The sequence below is a fragment of the Nelumbo lutea genome, chromosome 7 (genome assembly GCF_056320005.1).
Source record: "Nelumbo lutea isolate HS-2025 chromosome 7, American lotus-T2T, whole genome shotgun sequence".
Classification (NCBI taxonomy): domain Eukaryota; kingdom Viridiplantae; phylum Streptophyta; class Magnoliopsida; order Proteales; family Nelumbonaceae; genus Nelumbo; species Nelumbo lutea.
Window position 1 is genome coordinate 13,266,889 of NC_142690.1, and position 14,125 is coordinate 13,281,013.

The 14,125-nt window shown below is 38.5% G+C and overlaps 2 protein-coding genes across 2 annotated transcripts in view; both read right to left on the bottom strand.

Moving 5' to 3' along the window:
• Positions 1 to 5,042: 5,042 nt before the first annotated feature.
• On the bottom strand, positions 5,043 to 8,574 carry LOC148845184 (protein NRT1/ PTR FAMILY 5.4-like). Its single transcript, XM_088954988.1, has 4 exons — positions 7,762 to 8,574; positions 7,424 to 7,641; positions 6,780 to 7,309; positions 5,043 to 5,957 (listed from the first exon to the last, which is right to left on the bottom strand). The coding sequence occupies exons 1-4, from the start codon at positions 7,823 to 7,825 to the stop codon at positions 5,120 to 5,122; spliced, it is 1,650 nt and encodes a 549-aa protein (XP_088811114.1). The 5' UTR covers positions 7,826 to 8,574; the 3' UTR covers positions 5,043 to 5,119.
• Positions 8,575 to 13,638: 5,064 nt separating this feature from the next.
• The window catches only part of LOC148845185 (signal peptide peptidase), a 28,497-nt gene continuing 28,010 nt past the window's right edge, over positions 13,639 to 14,125 (bottom strand). The window contains exon 12 of the mRNA XM_088953520.1: positions 13,639 to 13,940. Coding sequence (XP_088809646.1) covers positions 13,842 to 13,940 — 99 coding nt within the window. The 3' untranslated portion in view covers positions 13,639 to 13,841. The remainder of the gene's footprint in view (positions 13,941 to 14,125) is intronic.

Sequence of the window (14,125 nt, forward strand, 5' to 3'; positions counted from 1 at the left end):
CTTCTGCAAGTAAGTGCTTCATGTCCAAGCTTGCTGCAGACTTGGCATATGATAGATGAAGAGTTTCCTCTACCCCGTCCACCATTGTTTCCTCTGCTATTGGTGGGATGATTTTGATAACCCCTTGGGTTGCGACCACCATGACCCCTACCATTGGATGGAGGGAAACCACCACGATTTGTGTTTTTGCGGTTCCAATTATTTTTTTCCCCTGTACAGCCAGATTTGTTGGAGGAGGATTATCATAAATAGGTTGGTTGTGTTGTTCCAATCAGGCCTCATGATTTAGCAGCAGTCCCATTACATCATTAATAGTGAGATTATCAAAATCATGTTTATTAGTAATCACATTAACTATAGATTCATACTCAAATTCAAGTCCATAAATAATATAAAGAATAAGATCATCCTTGCCTATGGGTTTAGAGATTGCGGACAAATTGTCAACCATTACCTTGACTGTCTTTACATATTTTGTTATGGATTGGGAGCCCTTCTTGATGTTTTGCAGTTGGCGTTTCAGGTGGAGTACTCTCCACCTAGATATAGTGGAATAAGTTGCAGACAAGGCTTGCCATACCTCGGCTGAAGTGGCTAGGCCAATTATTTCTGTTACCACTGATAGCTATAAATATAACCCTAGCAAGTGCACTAGTTATTAAATAGTATAAAAATATCGTTCCCACGGAGACTTAACAAAATAAGTATTAGAATTACAGCCTTCTCTAATTATTTAGACAATCGAATTTCAGATTTAAGAGTAAGAACTACTAAAAATAGAAAATAGAGAAAGAAAATAAAAGTAAGGGCAATCAATAATCGAATATGCAGTGATTGAGTAAAATTGCTAGGACCATTGGTCCACCTAACCATTCTAATGAATATTAATGGATGCGATTAACCAAGATCATTTGTCATTCCCATAAGTTGAAGTTTTTCTCAATTTTATTTAATATTCTTTCCCAATATATATTAAACATATTTCTATCAAGTAACCCCTCGATCCCTCAACTAGAGTTCTCAATGATAGAAATGCATTAAGTGCAAGAAAAAACCCATATATTCAGATGAATCATGTGTATATATCCCTATAAATCATTCAATTCACACCATGAATTATGTAGTCGAATATATAAATTCCTCTCCCAATTCATTCATATAAACCTAATCAATTAAGAGATGGCCACTCCTAATCGCATTAAGCAAATAATTCATAGACTATATGGAAATCACGATCTTGGATAAATCAGAATGATAAAAATATAGTCATTATCATGGTTAAGCTTTCCACAGCCCTAGCTATAAATAAATCAGTTCATATTAGAGGAAATAAAGCAAACAAGAGGAAAAAAGAACTCATGGTGTCGCCCTTGGAGCTGAGATTTCCTCTTCTCCTTGCCGCCACCTCCTTCTTGCAGTCTTCTTGCTTGATAGATTGGTTGCTCATCTGCTTCTTCATGACTCTCTAGTCCGCCTCCCATCACTTTATATAGCTTAAAGGGGAGGGGGTGGTCTCCAACTCCTTCTTGGAGTTTATCTTTCGAAAATAGAAAGTCCTAGTCTAATCCTACTCTTATCTTTTTATCTAGTGAACTCAATCTCTTTATCTTTTTAGGATTACATCACAAATTTAAATCTGGTATGACTCTTCTCAGTTTCTTGTTCTTGCATTCGTATTAGGCTTCCTCTGCGAATTGGGTTGTTGCAAGGCTTTTCTACAAGTTGGGCTTCAGCTGCGAATTGGGCATTCCTACAAATTTGTCCCGAATTCAGGCCCGGATTTGACTTTGATGCAGGCCGAATCTGTGAAAGCCCAAAACATGAAAGTTGTAGCTTTCTCTCTTATCTTTTCAATGAATCTTAAATCATCCCAATAGGATCTCTGATACGATAGTTAGGTTCAGATTACTGAACGGTGCTGAAACTGTGAAAAATCATCTGATTTGCCTTGCTTTTCTCCTGATACCTTCTTTCATGCCCTGAACCAAAATACAAGAAATATGAGTCCAAATAAGTACTAATTCAATATAAAAGACTGAACATTTGGGGATAAAAATATGATAAATTTTGTTCTCATCAACCACGCTTCCAGTGAATGAAGAGATGATTCATCCAAATACTAGTTGATCAAGTTGCACCTAGTTTTCATAGTCTAGATTCACCACTCTTCTCTCGTTTGGTCCATCAACTTCAGTTGGTGGTGCCTGCACTGTGCCTTCCACAAGTCCCAGTAACTTGTGTGTTCTGAGGACAAGAATCATATGTGCCTTCTAAGAAAGATAATTATCATGGTTTAGTTTGATTGGGAATGAGTCAGAGATGTTGGAGATGTTAGAGACTACCGATCCCAAAACAGAGCTCACTAGAGGGTTTGGTCCACTCGTGTTCGAGCTTCCTACAGAGCTGATGCCGTTGAGAGCCATGGCTCTGATTCCAAATCAGAGATATGCCAAGAACAAGAGAATGAATTGAAGAATATTGTTCGGTGGTTATCTTAAGCACCAACCGTATTATATTTATATTGAGAACAGTTACATGCATGGCAGAGTTCTACATGGTGTGGGAATGTACAGATAAGAGAGAGTTTACAGATAATCACAACTAAGATAAACTGATATGATGTACATCCTAAGTGCTAGATACCTGATAAGTTGAGTCGCGTTTCCTTTATCCTCAATAAAAGCAAGATGGGAAACAGGAATTATTGGTTTTGATCTTTTGCAGTTTTTTCATAAGGTTTGATAAAAGTTTTAGTACCAACTACCCACTTGACGCAATCCTCGACCTTTATTCGGACTTGGGACCTGTGCCTAGCGGTGTAAGACAAACTTATACTTGGACCTAATTTGAAAAATGTTTTGCCAATTAAACCTCAAGAATATGGATCTTTTGGGGTTTTTTCACCTAGTGTGGAATGGAAGGGTTTGAATGTAAAAGCCTAAAATAGTATTGTCATGGACATAATTACAAGGAAACAAATGTTTATTGAAATAAGAAGCAAACAAAATGCTTGGAATGTGAGGAGAAAACAAAGAGAAATTTGTTATTTGGTGTTCTCATTTCCCCATATAATCACTCTAAACGGATGTGTTCAACTTACCCGCGAATCAAATTATTTGTTTGGAATTTCTGAAGGGATGTACTCCTTCAATCCTACAAAAGAAAGATTGTGACAGGCGCGTCGAGTAGGAAGTTTTAGTGTTGTTTTGGGTGTGAGTACTGTACTGAATCGGCCAATCACCACCTTCTCTAGTGCCCATGATCTTCTGTCAACAAAACATTTTCCCCCTCTAAAAACATGATTTAACACCGCATATCTCACTATGAGATTGTAACCTATCATGTAGAGATGCGAGGTGAGGTCATGTTGGTAGAGGGTTAGAATGTGATTTGTTAACAGGAGATCTAGAACATCTCATACACGGTGGGTCCCACTTTTATGATACACTCCGGTCTTCGTAGTAAGATGTACAGTGTCAAATCATGTTAGGTAGGGTGTTGGAACATGTTGCGCAGGAGATCCTAATTCTATAATTCATGACTTATACGCAACATGGGTGTTCTTTGATTAGATCCCAAACGTGTGAGGCTGTAACTGGAAGTGCAATTAATCTGCAAGTAAAGGGTGCAGGAAATTCAGACACTCTAACGCAATGTTTGGTTTGAAGGAAAGAGTAGGGAAAGGAAGGGAAATCTATACAAGATTTGTAAAAGTTTCCCTTCCTTTCCTTTCTTTTCCCTACTTTTTCCTTCAAACCAAACATAACCTAAAATGAATGTAAAATGGAATGTAACATTTTTGAGAACTGGAGAATCAACAAATTTTCCAACACATGTGGCAACTTCTTTTTTTCTTCCAAAATAGATCTATAATTCCAGTCCACATTTGCAACAATATGGTTTTAGTACTAAATTAAACCATGAAATACAATGGGGGCCACAGTATAGCTAGCCATTGTTTCACAGTTTTAGCCCAGGATTAGATAATCCAGGTAGGATCAGCTACAAACACATGCATGTAAAATTAGCTACGTAACCAATCATGAGGAAACACGTCAGTGCTCTATACTCATGATTGGTACGTAGCTCGTTTTTGCATGTATGTGTTAACAGCAAACCCAAAGTGGACTACAGTAAAACCACATAGAAATGGATTGTCCTAATTCCTATAATGTCAAAATATTAAGTGCTTAATCAGTTTGCTCACAAGGGTGTGCCTACTAGATCATATCCAATCTCCAAGATAATTAGGCTATTCTTTGGATTTCACTATTGAACCTTTGAACGGCTACTATCACTATGGAAAAATATGCAATAAAAGGAAGGGGTTAGGGTTAATGTGGACCTTCCAAATGAACACTTGGGGTTGACCATAAGATTTTATTGAGGTGGATAAGGTAGGTAGAATTAGGGATGAGCATGGATCAGCCCGGTTTGGTTCCAAGGTAAAACTTTGGACCTATCCCGTAGGGGTCAGTTCCAGACTTTTAGGTTTTTGCAACGAAAACCTATCCTACGAAGAAGGGTTTTAGGGCCTGTTTTGGCCTGTTCCAAGGTCTACCTATGGAGTTTGTCCTTTCTTTATCCCCCAAAGAAAATGGACCATGTTCTTTAAAAACTATAATATAGTTAAAACTTGTATTGCCTCATTGATCAAATTGATTAGATTGGGTAATTTAAGATGTAGATCATAATATATTAATATATAATTCAAAACTTATCTTTATAATTTAAATTTTGTAAATATTACCTTCTATATTGCTTATTATACACATTCAAACCTTGGCATCCTCAAAATATTTTTGAGATTTATTTCAAGTCAAGTTCGGTTTTAAGTTCAGTTACGTTCCACCAAGATTGGTTCAGGTAGGGTAAATCCCTATACCTAGAACCCACTTAAGTGGGGGTTGGTTCTAACTTTTAAGAATTTAAAACCAGACCCTAAAATTGATTCAAGGCCAGTTTGAGGTCGATTTCAGGTAGAACCTACCCACTTATTAAGACATTCATATAGCCATGACCACCATAACAAGCACTCATCATGTACTAATTTCTATCCTTGAACCATTAATTTGTTACCAACTCTAGAGCTACTTCTCATCTGGATGGATTTGAATGGTCAAGCAGCAACACCACCACCAACCTTCTTGTAAACAAATGACTTAGCCAAGCCTATATACATAGCAAGCCATAGGCTACTCAGCCCTGCTAGCACCCAGTAGTAGTACTCAAGGTGAGCTAGGTTGAGGTTGTCACCCAACCATTCATCACCAAACCTTGAGCTAATCGACTGCACAACAGATATAATGACGCTGCTGAGCAAGCTCCCGACCCCATACACACTAAGGAAGGCCGCAGACCCAATACTACGCATCCCATCTGGCATCTGATCGTAGAACAGCTCCTGCAACCCAATCGCTGCAAACACATCACAGACTCCTGAGCTCATGTACTGTGGAAGCAACCACCACACACTCATGGGCACAGTTGCATTTGTTTGTTCAACGAGACCATGCTGTTTTGCAATCCGATTCCTTTGGCCCTCTACTAGAGCTGCTTCGACCATGGTGATTATCGAAATGGACAAGCCGACTCCGATCCTTTGTAGCATTGTTATACCAGATGGGATTCCAGTGAAGCTTCTCGCCAATGGAACAAGAGCTCGATCGTATATGGGCACAGAGAAGATTACTACTAGGGTAGTAGACATCTGAAGAGATGCAGCTGGTACATGGAAGTTGGATCCGATCCTTCTGTCCATTGTGCTACCTTGCTTTGTGTAGAAGGTGCTGAGCTGCGCAAACACCACCGTGTACATCAGGCAACTGAACCAGATCGGAACCAAGCGGAGGAGAAGCTTCACTTCTTCAACTTGAGTCACAATGCAGAGCCTCCACTTGTTTCTGCTGGTGCTTGACATATCAACATTGTCTATGATCGTCGCTTTGTCCAGAAACCTGTAGCTTTGTTTCTTGTTAATTCGTAAGTTGATGGGAATGGGAAGGCTAGACATATGCATATGATTGGGTTTGAATTGACAACTTCCTACCTGCTAGATGTGTTTGTGACAGATCTTAGTCTGATTATATGATTAGTAAGGACTCGGATTTGGCCCTGCTTAATTCAACTGTGATTTACAACATGATTTGTGAAACTGCAGCTAATGTTTGATTCATGGTCTTCCAAGCATGGATCCCAATTGAACCCAATTAAGTGCCAATCAACATGAATGGAGTCTGGATTTGATCCGTTTCATCGTCTATATTATGATATTTATTTAGTTTAAAGGCTAAGGGTACGTCCTTACAGTATCTGTCTCGGGGCACAGGACCCATAGATGATTTTGATTTTTGAGGCCCCATTATATGTTTGACTGGGTGACAATCCAAAGCAGTCCCTAAAGCTGAACTTGTAGGGAAGGCTAAAACTGAATGACTTATTGCTGTTTATTGTCATATAGTTAATAAAATATTTTGGGGCCGGGTGTAGTAATTAATCAACCAATTAAACATGCTGTTCAGCCATTAAGCTAGAAACCATTTATTCATCACTAAAAGACAAAGCACTAAGTCATTCAGTTCAGCCACTCCAGCTGTTATCAAACAGCCCCTTTAATCTTAATAGATAGACCAAATTAAAGATGATATAGTTTATAACATTTTAATTTTGAGTACGTTTCAACCTAATTAATTATAATCAAAGGCTGTACTTCTTCAGTTTTCCATATATAGTAAGCATTAAATTAATGATATAATCATGAAACTTTGGTGAAACATTACCTAAACTGATCAGTAGGAGCCAGGGTCCTACTGGGCTGAACCTCCATGGCTAAACCATCTCTCCTATCTTCAGCACATTCTCCATAGCCACCACCCTTTGAGTCAGGCAAGTGCCACTTACGAGCAGCAGCCACAAACACCTGAGCCACCCGGGTTAATGGGCTTCCAACCGATGCTTGTCGCCTATATGATCTCCAACCCAACAAAAACAACACGAGCGCAACCGTCATTGCAATGACCAGGATTCCGAAACCAACACCCCACCCCACATTGTCCTGAACGTAAATTGCTATCAGCATGGCTGCCGAGGCACCACAGCTCATCCCAAAGTTCCACCAATTAAAGAATGAGCTCTTGGCTTTCCTCTCCTCCGGCTTATCTTCACTGAACTGATCCGCTCCAAATGTCTGTACGCACGGCTTATGCCCACCTTCCCCTACTGCCACCATGTAGATAGACAGAAAAAACAGCTCTCGTCGAAAGCTTTCAGGCACCACCGTCGACACCGATAATGTTAACATCACTAGTCCCTGTGGTTCAATATTAAATTATATTGATTAAAGCATCCATGATCAAGGCCAGACTTAACCATATATATCTAGAATATTTCCACAACCCCAGAACTCAATAATCAATTAACCCACCATGAGAAAGATAAAGGACGAGAACAAGATGGTTTTAAAACGACCCAAGTAGGAGTCAGCAATGAGTGCTCCAAACAAAGGGAGGAGGGTAGCTACGCCAAACCAAAGGTTCACGTTCTTGGCTGCTGTTGCAGTAGTCTCGTGCAGGGCATCTGTTAGATATGTGATGAGGTTCCCCAGGAGGCCATAATAAGCGAATCGCTGTGCTGCTCCAATGCCTGTTTTGCAGGATATATTCAGAATTAAGAAAACAGTAGTCAAAACCTCAACAACCTATAGTTTCATGTTACGTAACTACAATTGATGAAAGATGATGTAGTCTTCAAAGCGAGTCTTACCAATGATGTATGTAGCTGATTTCCATCCCCCTTTAGGTGAGTCTTGTTGCAGAGGGGCCTCCATATCTTCTTAATCATCAATGTTTAAGAAAGAAGATTATAACAGAAAAGTCCCCCTACTATATAAGCACTAAACAGTGTATATGGAGAATAGATGGGGACTGGCCGTGTAGTTCATCACTGCACTGTTCGTGGTGGAGTAGCAGCAGCACAGCGCATGATTCCAGCCCATGATTCATTGTAATTTCCAGTTGATTGCCATCACAAAGGCAATAGAGGATTCAGGAGATGTGGCCAGCAATGTGGTTTTCATTCATGGGTGATGGTTGGATGCATGCATGATCTTGTATTTGGAGCCTAATGTATCTGGCCAGTCCCTTTTAGCTTAGAACGACAACCCATGTCGTCCATGGCTAGCTCTAGCTCCTCATTATTGAGCTTTCTGAGGTAAAAGTTGTCTACACCTTTCCATGTGCCAAGCTGCGGTATTGGGGTTTGTGGGTCAGCTTGGCCATTGTTTATCCAAGTCCCTAAGTGCTCCTAAAAGAGAGTTGATGTGATAAGTCTCATTCTTTATAAAGAAAAAGTTTGGTTCAGTCCTTTTGAAGGGTTTCCACATATCCCATATACACCAAGGCCGTGTTTTGATGGTGGGAGTGGATTTGGGTTTGAATCCAAGTCCAAAGTTGATTCCTACAAGTGAAATGACTACCCCTTCTATCATGTCCTCTTGAATTCCCCTAAAAAGTAGAATTTGAAGAATCCAAAGTTTTTGATCTATGTGTCCTGTCTCAGAAATTCTGGCAGAAGTCCAATTCCATCTCCATCCTCGTCCGTTATTTAGAGTGAAGGGGTGATGGGCTGGTCTTACGAAGCACAACACTGGACAATGGGCTGAAAGTGGTGTTGGACCAAGCCCGGCATTCAAATTTATTCAGAAGCTCTGTTCCAGGCCCAATGAAAAGTCATGCAATTTCAGGGTGTCATACCTGAGTGACCGATTCCTCTCTCCTTCTCAAGGCTGGGGTCCATATTTGCTGGGGTCCATATTTAGAGTTGGTCTTCGATTAGACCTTAACCTGATCCAATCCATCTAATTTATACCTATACTTAAGTTATTAAAGAGAGTCAAAAAGAGGTTGAGAGATCTAAGAGGAAAGGAAGAAGTTAATGAGTTAGGGGAGATGTTAGCATGTTAGAAGCATTGACTACAGAATTTTAAGAATGATCTTATGGGCTTTATTGGAGACAATTAAATACCTAAGAGAGTCTTTATTTTAACTATTTATATTTTTAATAATTAATTCAAAAATAAATAACTATATGTATAAAAAATAAAAGAATAATGAGGGAATTTGGATTAATTGAATGCATTAGCTGTGTAGCAGGCTGTGTGACAGTGATAAAATACATGAGACCCACAGTGATGGGTTCTATGGTTGTGGATCCCATTGCAGTAGAGCATTATTATTGATTCCACAGCCTGTTGAACAGCAATTGCATTCAGTTAAATGTCATGTCACGAAAGAAGGCATTATCTTCAGTGTTGGCCCATTGGATCCTAATTTACAGGTCATCCCATATTCAAAGGATTCATGTCTAAGTGGGTCCATTATGGATCAAAAGTCAGCTCAGACTATGAGTGCAGTTGTGTATTTTGCAGCATAGAACGAAAGTTGATGAAAAGCTTTATCAGAACTATAGAAATAAATAATGAATTGAACAGTTAAAGGTCATAATCTTTAGTAGAAGGAAGCTTCCAGTCTTCCACCAAGTGTGTGGAGGAATAAATTAAAGATTTGCATAAATTTGATGTGTACTAGCTAGGCACTTCTCTGAAAATAAAAAATACAGCCAGTCTCTTATGTTGGGACCCATGTGATGTGGGCCCTGACCTCCATAGAGAAAGTACAGCCGTATGGCCTAAGACCCAAGACAAACAGTAGTAGCCTTCAAAGATTTTTTTTTTCTCCCTCATTCATATGGAATTAAGAGTGCCCAATTTTAGACAGTTTTTAGTGGTATAGCCTCAGTAGCTAGGAGGATGAGAATTTCTAAAATGGGGGAAGAGCGTCCAACATCCAATGATGCAAAGATGCAAATAGCTCAAATGGACCAACAGCACTGAAGATATGGCCATTGTAGATCTAGAAGTATTATCCACCACCCATGGAATGGACACTGAACTTATCTGTAATCCTTCAGTTGTGGCTGAAAGAGAGTGTGTCCAAGGAAGATTTGTGATTATCCACCTGGAGAAACTATACCCATTGAATTGAATGATGGATCTGGAAATGGTAGACAGCCCAACTGACTGGAAATGGCACTGAACAGAATGGAATGGCAGAACAGGATTCATGTATCCGACCTTATATAGAGTTGGGTCAAGGCTGATGATGATGATATTGGTATGGCTGATTGGGCATATTGAATTTAAGCACATGTTTGGTTATGTCGTCTGTTCGAGGTGTGATGTGTTTGAATCCATTGGACCCACTGTAGTGATTCAAACCACATGCATGGTTTGAACCACACCACATTTTATAAGTAATTGTGTAATGTGATGTGAATGTGATAGCAAAATTTCAAACAATATACTTCAGTCAAAACAATAATCATTCAATTTATTGTGGCATGAATAGAAGAACTACAAGATTTTATCATAGAAAGAAATAGGCGATGCTTCCTGAAGCAGAACCATCATCTATAAATGATTTCAGAAAACACCCCACCCTAAGGGTGTGTTTGGTTTGAAAGAAAAGGTAGGGAAAGGTAGGGAAACCTATGCAGTATATAGGTTTTTCTACCTTTCCTTACCTTTTCTTTCAAACCAAACACAGCCTGCCTAATGGGTGTGATGTATTCTGGAACCAGTTGATCTACAGAATATCCACTACAGAACACTCTTAGTCATAGACTTGCCCTTGTGGTGTGAATTGAACCACAAGATTTTATCAGGGAAAGAAATAGGCCACGCATGTTGAAACAGAACTATCATCGTCTACCAACGATTTCAGAAAATGCTAGACCAAAGTATACCTAATGGGTGCGATATGTACTGAAACCAATTGATCCACGGGATATCCACACTACAGATCATACATAGATATGCTCCGAATACTGTTTCAATTTTGTGCTGATCTTGGCACTGATACTACTTTTCTGGTAATTCACCTTCGCTCTACTGCCCTTTATTGCAGTTGGAATATATTGAAAAAAAAAAATGGGGAACGAGAGTTTAAGCAAGAGTTTGTTAACCGCTAAAATATGTGCTGAAATGAATTATAGAAGAGATTCCGAACTTAAAAATGAATTAAATAAATGGGTATAGTTAAGTTGGTATTTAACCATTTATATGATAAAATTCTTAGGCTGTGTTTGATTGCACTACAAATCTTGCCTGGGTGCAAAATTTGTACTTGGTTCAGTTTTTCTTTTGCTTGTTTATAATTATAGTTTGCATTCTTACCTGATACAAAATTTGTCTTTTTTTTTTTATTCTTTTAGACTTACCGGAAATGCAAATTTTGTGTCACCACCTTGCTCCTACCTTATTCCTGCCACTCCAGATCTCCTACCCAAAAATTCTTCCCACAAGACATTACAGGCATGTATTGAAAACATCTCTCCATGAATGACAAGGGAGATATTCCCAAGATTGTAGTTCTGTGGGTAGGGATGTCCTCCTAGCTTAATTTTCTATCATTTATAGTGGTAACTTCATTTTATTTTTCAAAACAAATAAAATAATGTCAAATTTGAAGCAAAAAATAAATTAGAATTTAAATCTTCTGCAGTCACATGCATGTATTTACACCAGTGTAAATGAAATTGGTACTGCAACCAAAGCCGTCAGTGTAAAACAATAACCAAAAAAATAAGAGAAAAATATTATTGTGTTCAATGTTGTGCAGAGAGAAGATCCAGACCAATGTTTTTTAAACCGACCCAATAATGCACTTTCCTTCCTAGGTGATTCGTCAGTGGTTTAACCATTTGGATCAAATAGTTCAACCCATCATATTATAAATTACATGATAAAATATAAAAAAAAAAATTATTCATCATGTTATAATGTGATTTTTGTTAATGATGAAAATGGCTAAAAGTATCAAAAAAATGCAACTAAAATGTCTAACCTATGACCCGCTTTTTTTTGGTAAAACACCTATGACCACCAACCAGTTCAAACAATCTAACGGTTCAACTAGTTAGGTCACCAGGTCATTGAGAAAGTAAATGGTTTTTGGAATATTAGTGTAAAGACACTTGCTATGCATATGAGTAAGGGTGTCAATGGAGTGGTTTTGGACCGGACCCGTCCAGTCCAAAATCAATTTGGACGGATTGGACGGACCAAGAAGACATTGGACTAGACCAATCCGGTCCAAAATATTTATTAGATTGGACTGGACCTGGTCCATCTGTATGGGTTCAGTTAAATTAAGCCAATATCTGGTCCATTGATCTAAGATAAGAATATAGGTGTCAATGGACCAGGTTTGGTTGAAACCAATTTAAATTAAAACGAATTTGAATAGATTGAATGGTCCGGATATTGAACTAGATCGGTCCAAAATATTCATTGGATTGAATTGGAACTCGTCCATTTGTAATGGACTCACATTGGACTGGATCGGATTGGACCAAGTCCAGTCCAGTTGACACCCCTACATATGAGCAAGTAAATGTAAAGATATAAATCATATAATATTGATCTTATATGATATGATACTCATTTAACCTTTATAACATAGCAAATATCAGCACTATATAGAATTATAAATAAACACTTTGGGAGTAAAACGAACCCAAAAATATGCCTATCCGACCATAGGTTGCAAGCATGGTTTTCAGAACCAGACCGGACCAAACAGTTGGAGTGGAAAAACCGAAAACCAATCATCTGACAGGTTCCGTTTTTCCCTAAAACCATTGATTTTGGTCAGCAAACCGCTGAACCGGCCAATTAACCATTCGTACGGCTTCGACCATTTTTCAATTTTTTAATTTTTTTTTTGTCAGACGACCCAGTAACCGGATCCCTGACCGGTTCAGTCGCCGGGTCAGTTTTAAAAACCATGGTTGCAAGCACCGACCCAGATCGATCCAAAACCATCTAATAAAAGCAAATAGCCCAAATCTCTACATTTTAAAACATCCGAGTAAATAAGAATGAAAAGCTCCAAAGGAACCCGCCTGATGATTACAGTCAATGGACAAGGACAAGCTCTATATCCTCTGCTTAACCTTCACATGGGCTAGAGTTTAATGGTGTCAATAGATAATTTGAGAAGCTGTGATATTAACAGAAAATGCTTACAACAGATCGGAACTCCACCCCTTGCGGCCAGAACCAAGATTTGGATAGATATTTATGATAGAAAAATATAAAGCCAATTTAATTTCGGGTTGGGCTAGGGTTGATGCCTTGGTCAATCCGACCCAAATAGTATCTCACATCAACTTGATGGAATTGGAAGCACGTGTTTTTCTGCTCTTGCAAGCATCTTTGCACTGGTCTAGGGAAAAACTACATTTTGAATTACATTGAAGTTCACCTTGTTTTGAAAAAATACACATCCAAGAAGACTTTTTCGCTGATGTGGCATTAAAAATTTAAAAGAAAAAAAAAACGTATTGGAGACCCCCCCAAAAAAAATCACATCCTCCGTTAACAAAAGAACTGCAATAAAAGGAAAGAAAAATGAAAGAAGAAAAAAAAAGGATGAATTAAGAATCTACTCCCAATCCCCCACCAAAAAAATGGAAAGCCACTGGGTTCTTGTCAGGTTATGAAGTTATGAAATGTCATAGAAACATGTAAATTCAAAAAAAAAAAAAAAAAGAATCAGAATAACGAGCACACACAGAGAATGTATAATTAAAGCAATCCATTAGTTAACAATTATATATGATTCATTCATTAAAATCAAAATCTGTTACACTGTCATTCTATCCCAGTCTCATGAGTTTGTTTGTGGTTTAGGATTGAAGGCGCTTGACCCTACTTACTCAATGTAAACTATCGCATTTCTTACCCAATCAGGGAAAAAAACTCCAACCTCAGCCGCTTGACCCTACTCTACTTTTTTGCTCGGTTTTTCATCACCGCTGCTTGTACGATCCTCTTCTTGTGTTGAAGCAGCCTCAGTCTTAGATTCGTCAAACTCCAACAACTATACAACACCAGAAAATAAACTCAGTATTAAAACTCAATAAGCAATAAATCCTAAAAACTGCCACATCAAGAGCATTCCAATATGCATTGCCACTTGTTATTTGTCAAAGGCTAATCTTTCCGACTTAATTTTTTATTTTTTTATGAGTTCAAATGCTTCCAATAATGTAGCTGAAACCAAAT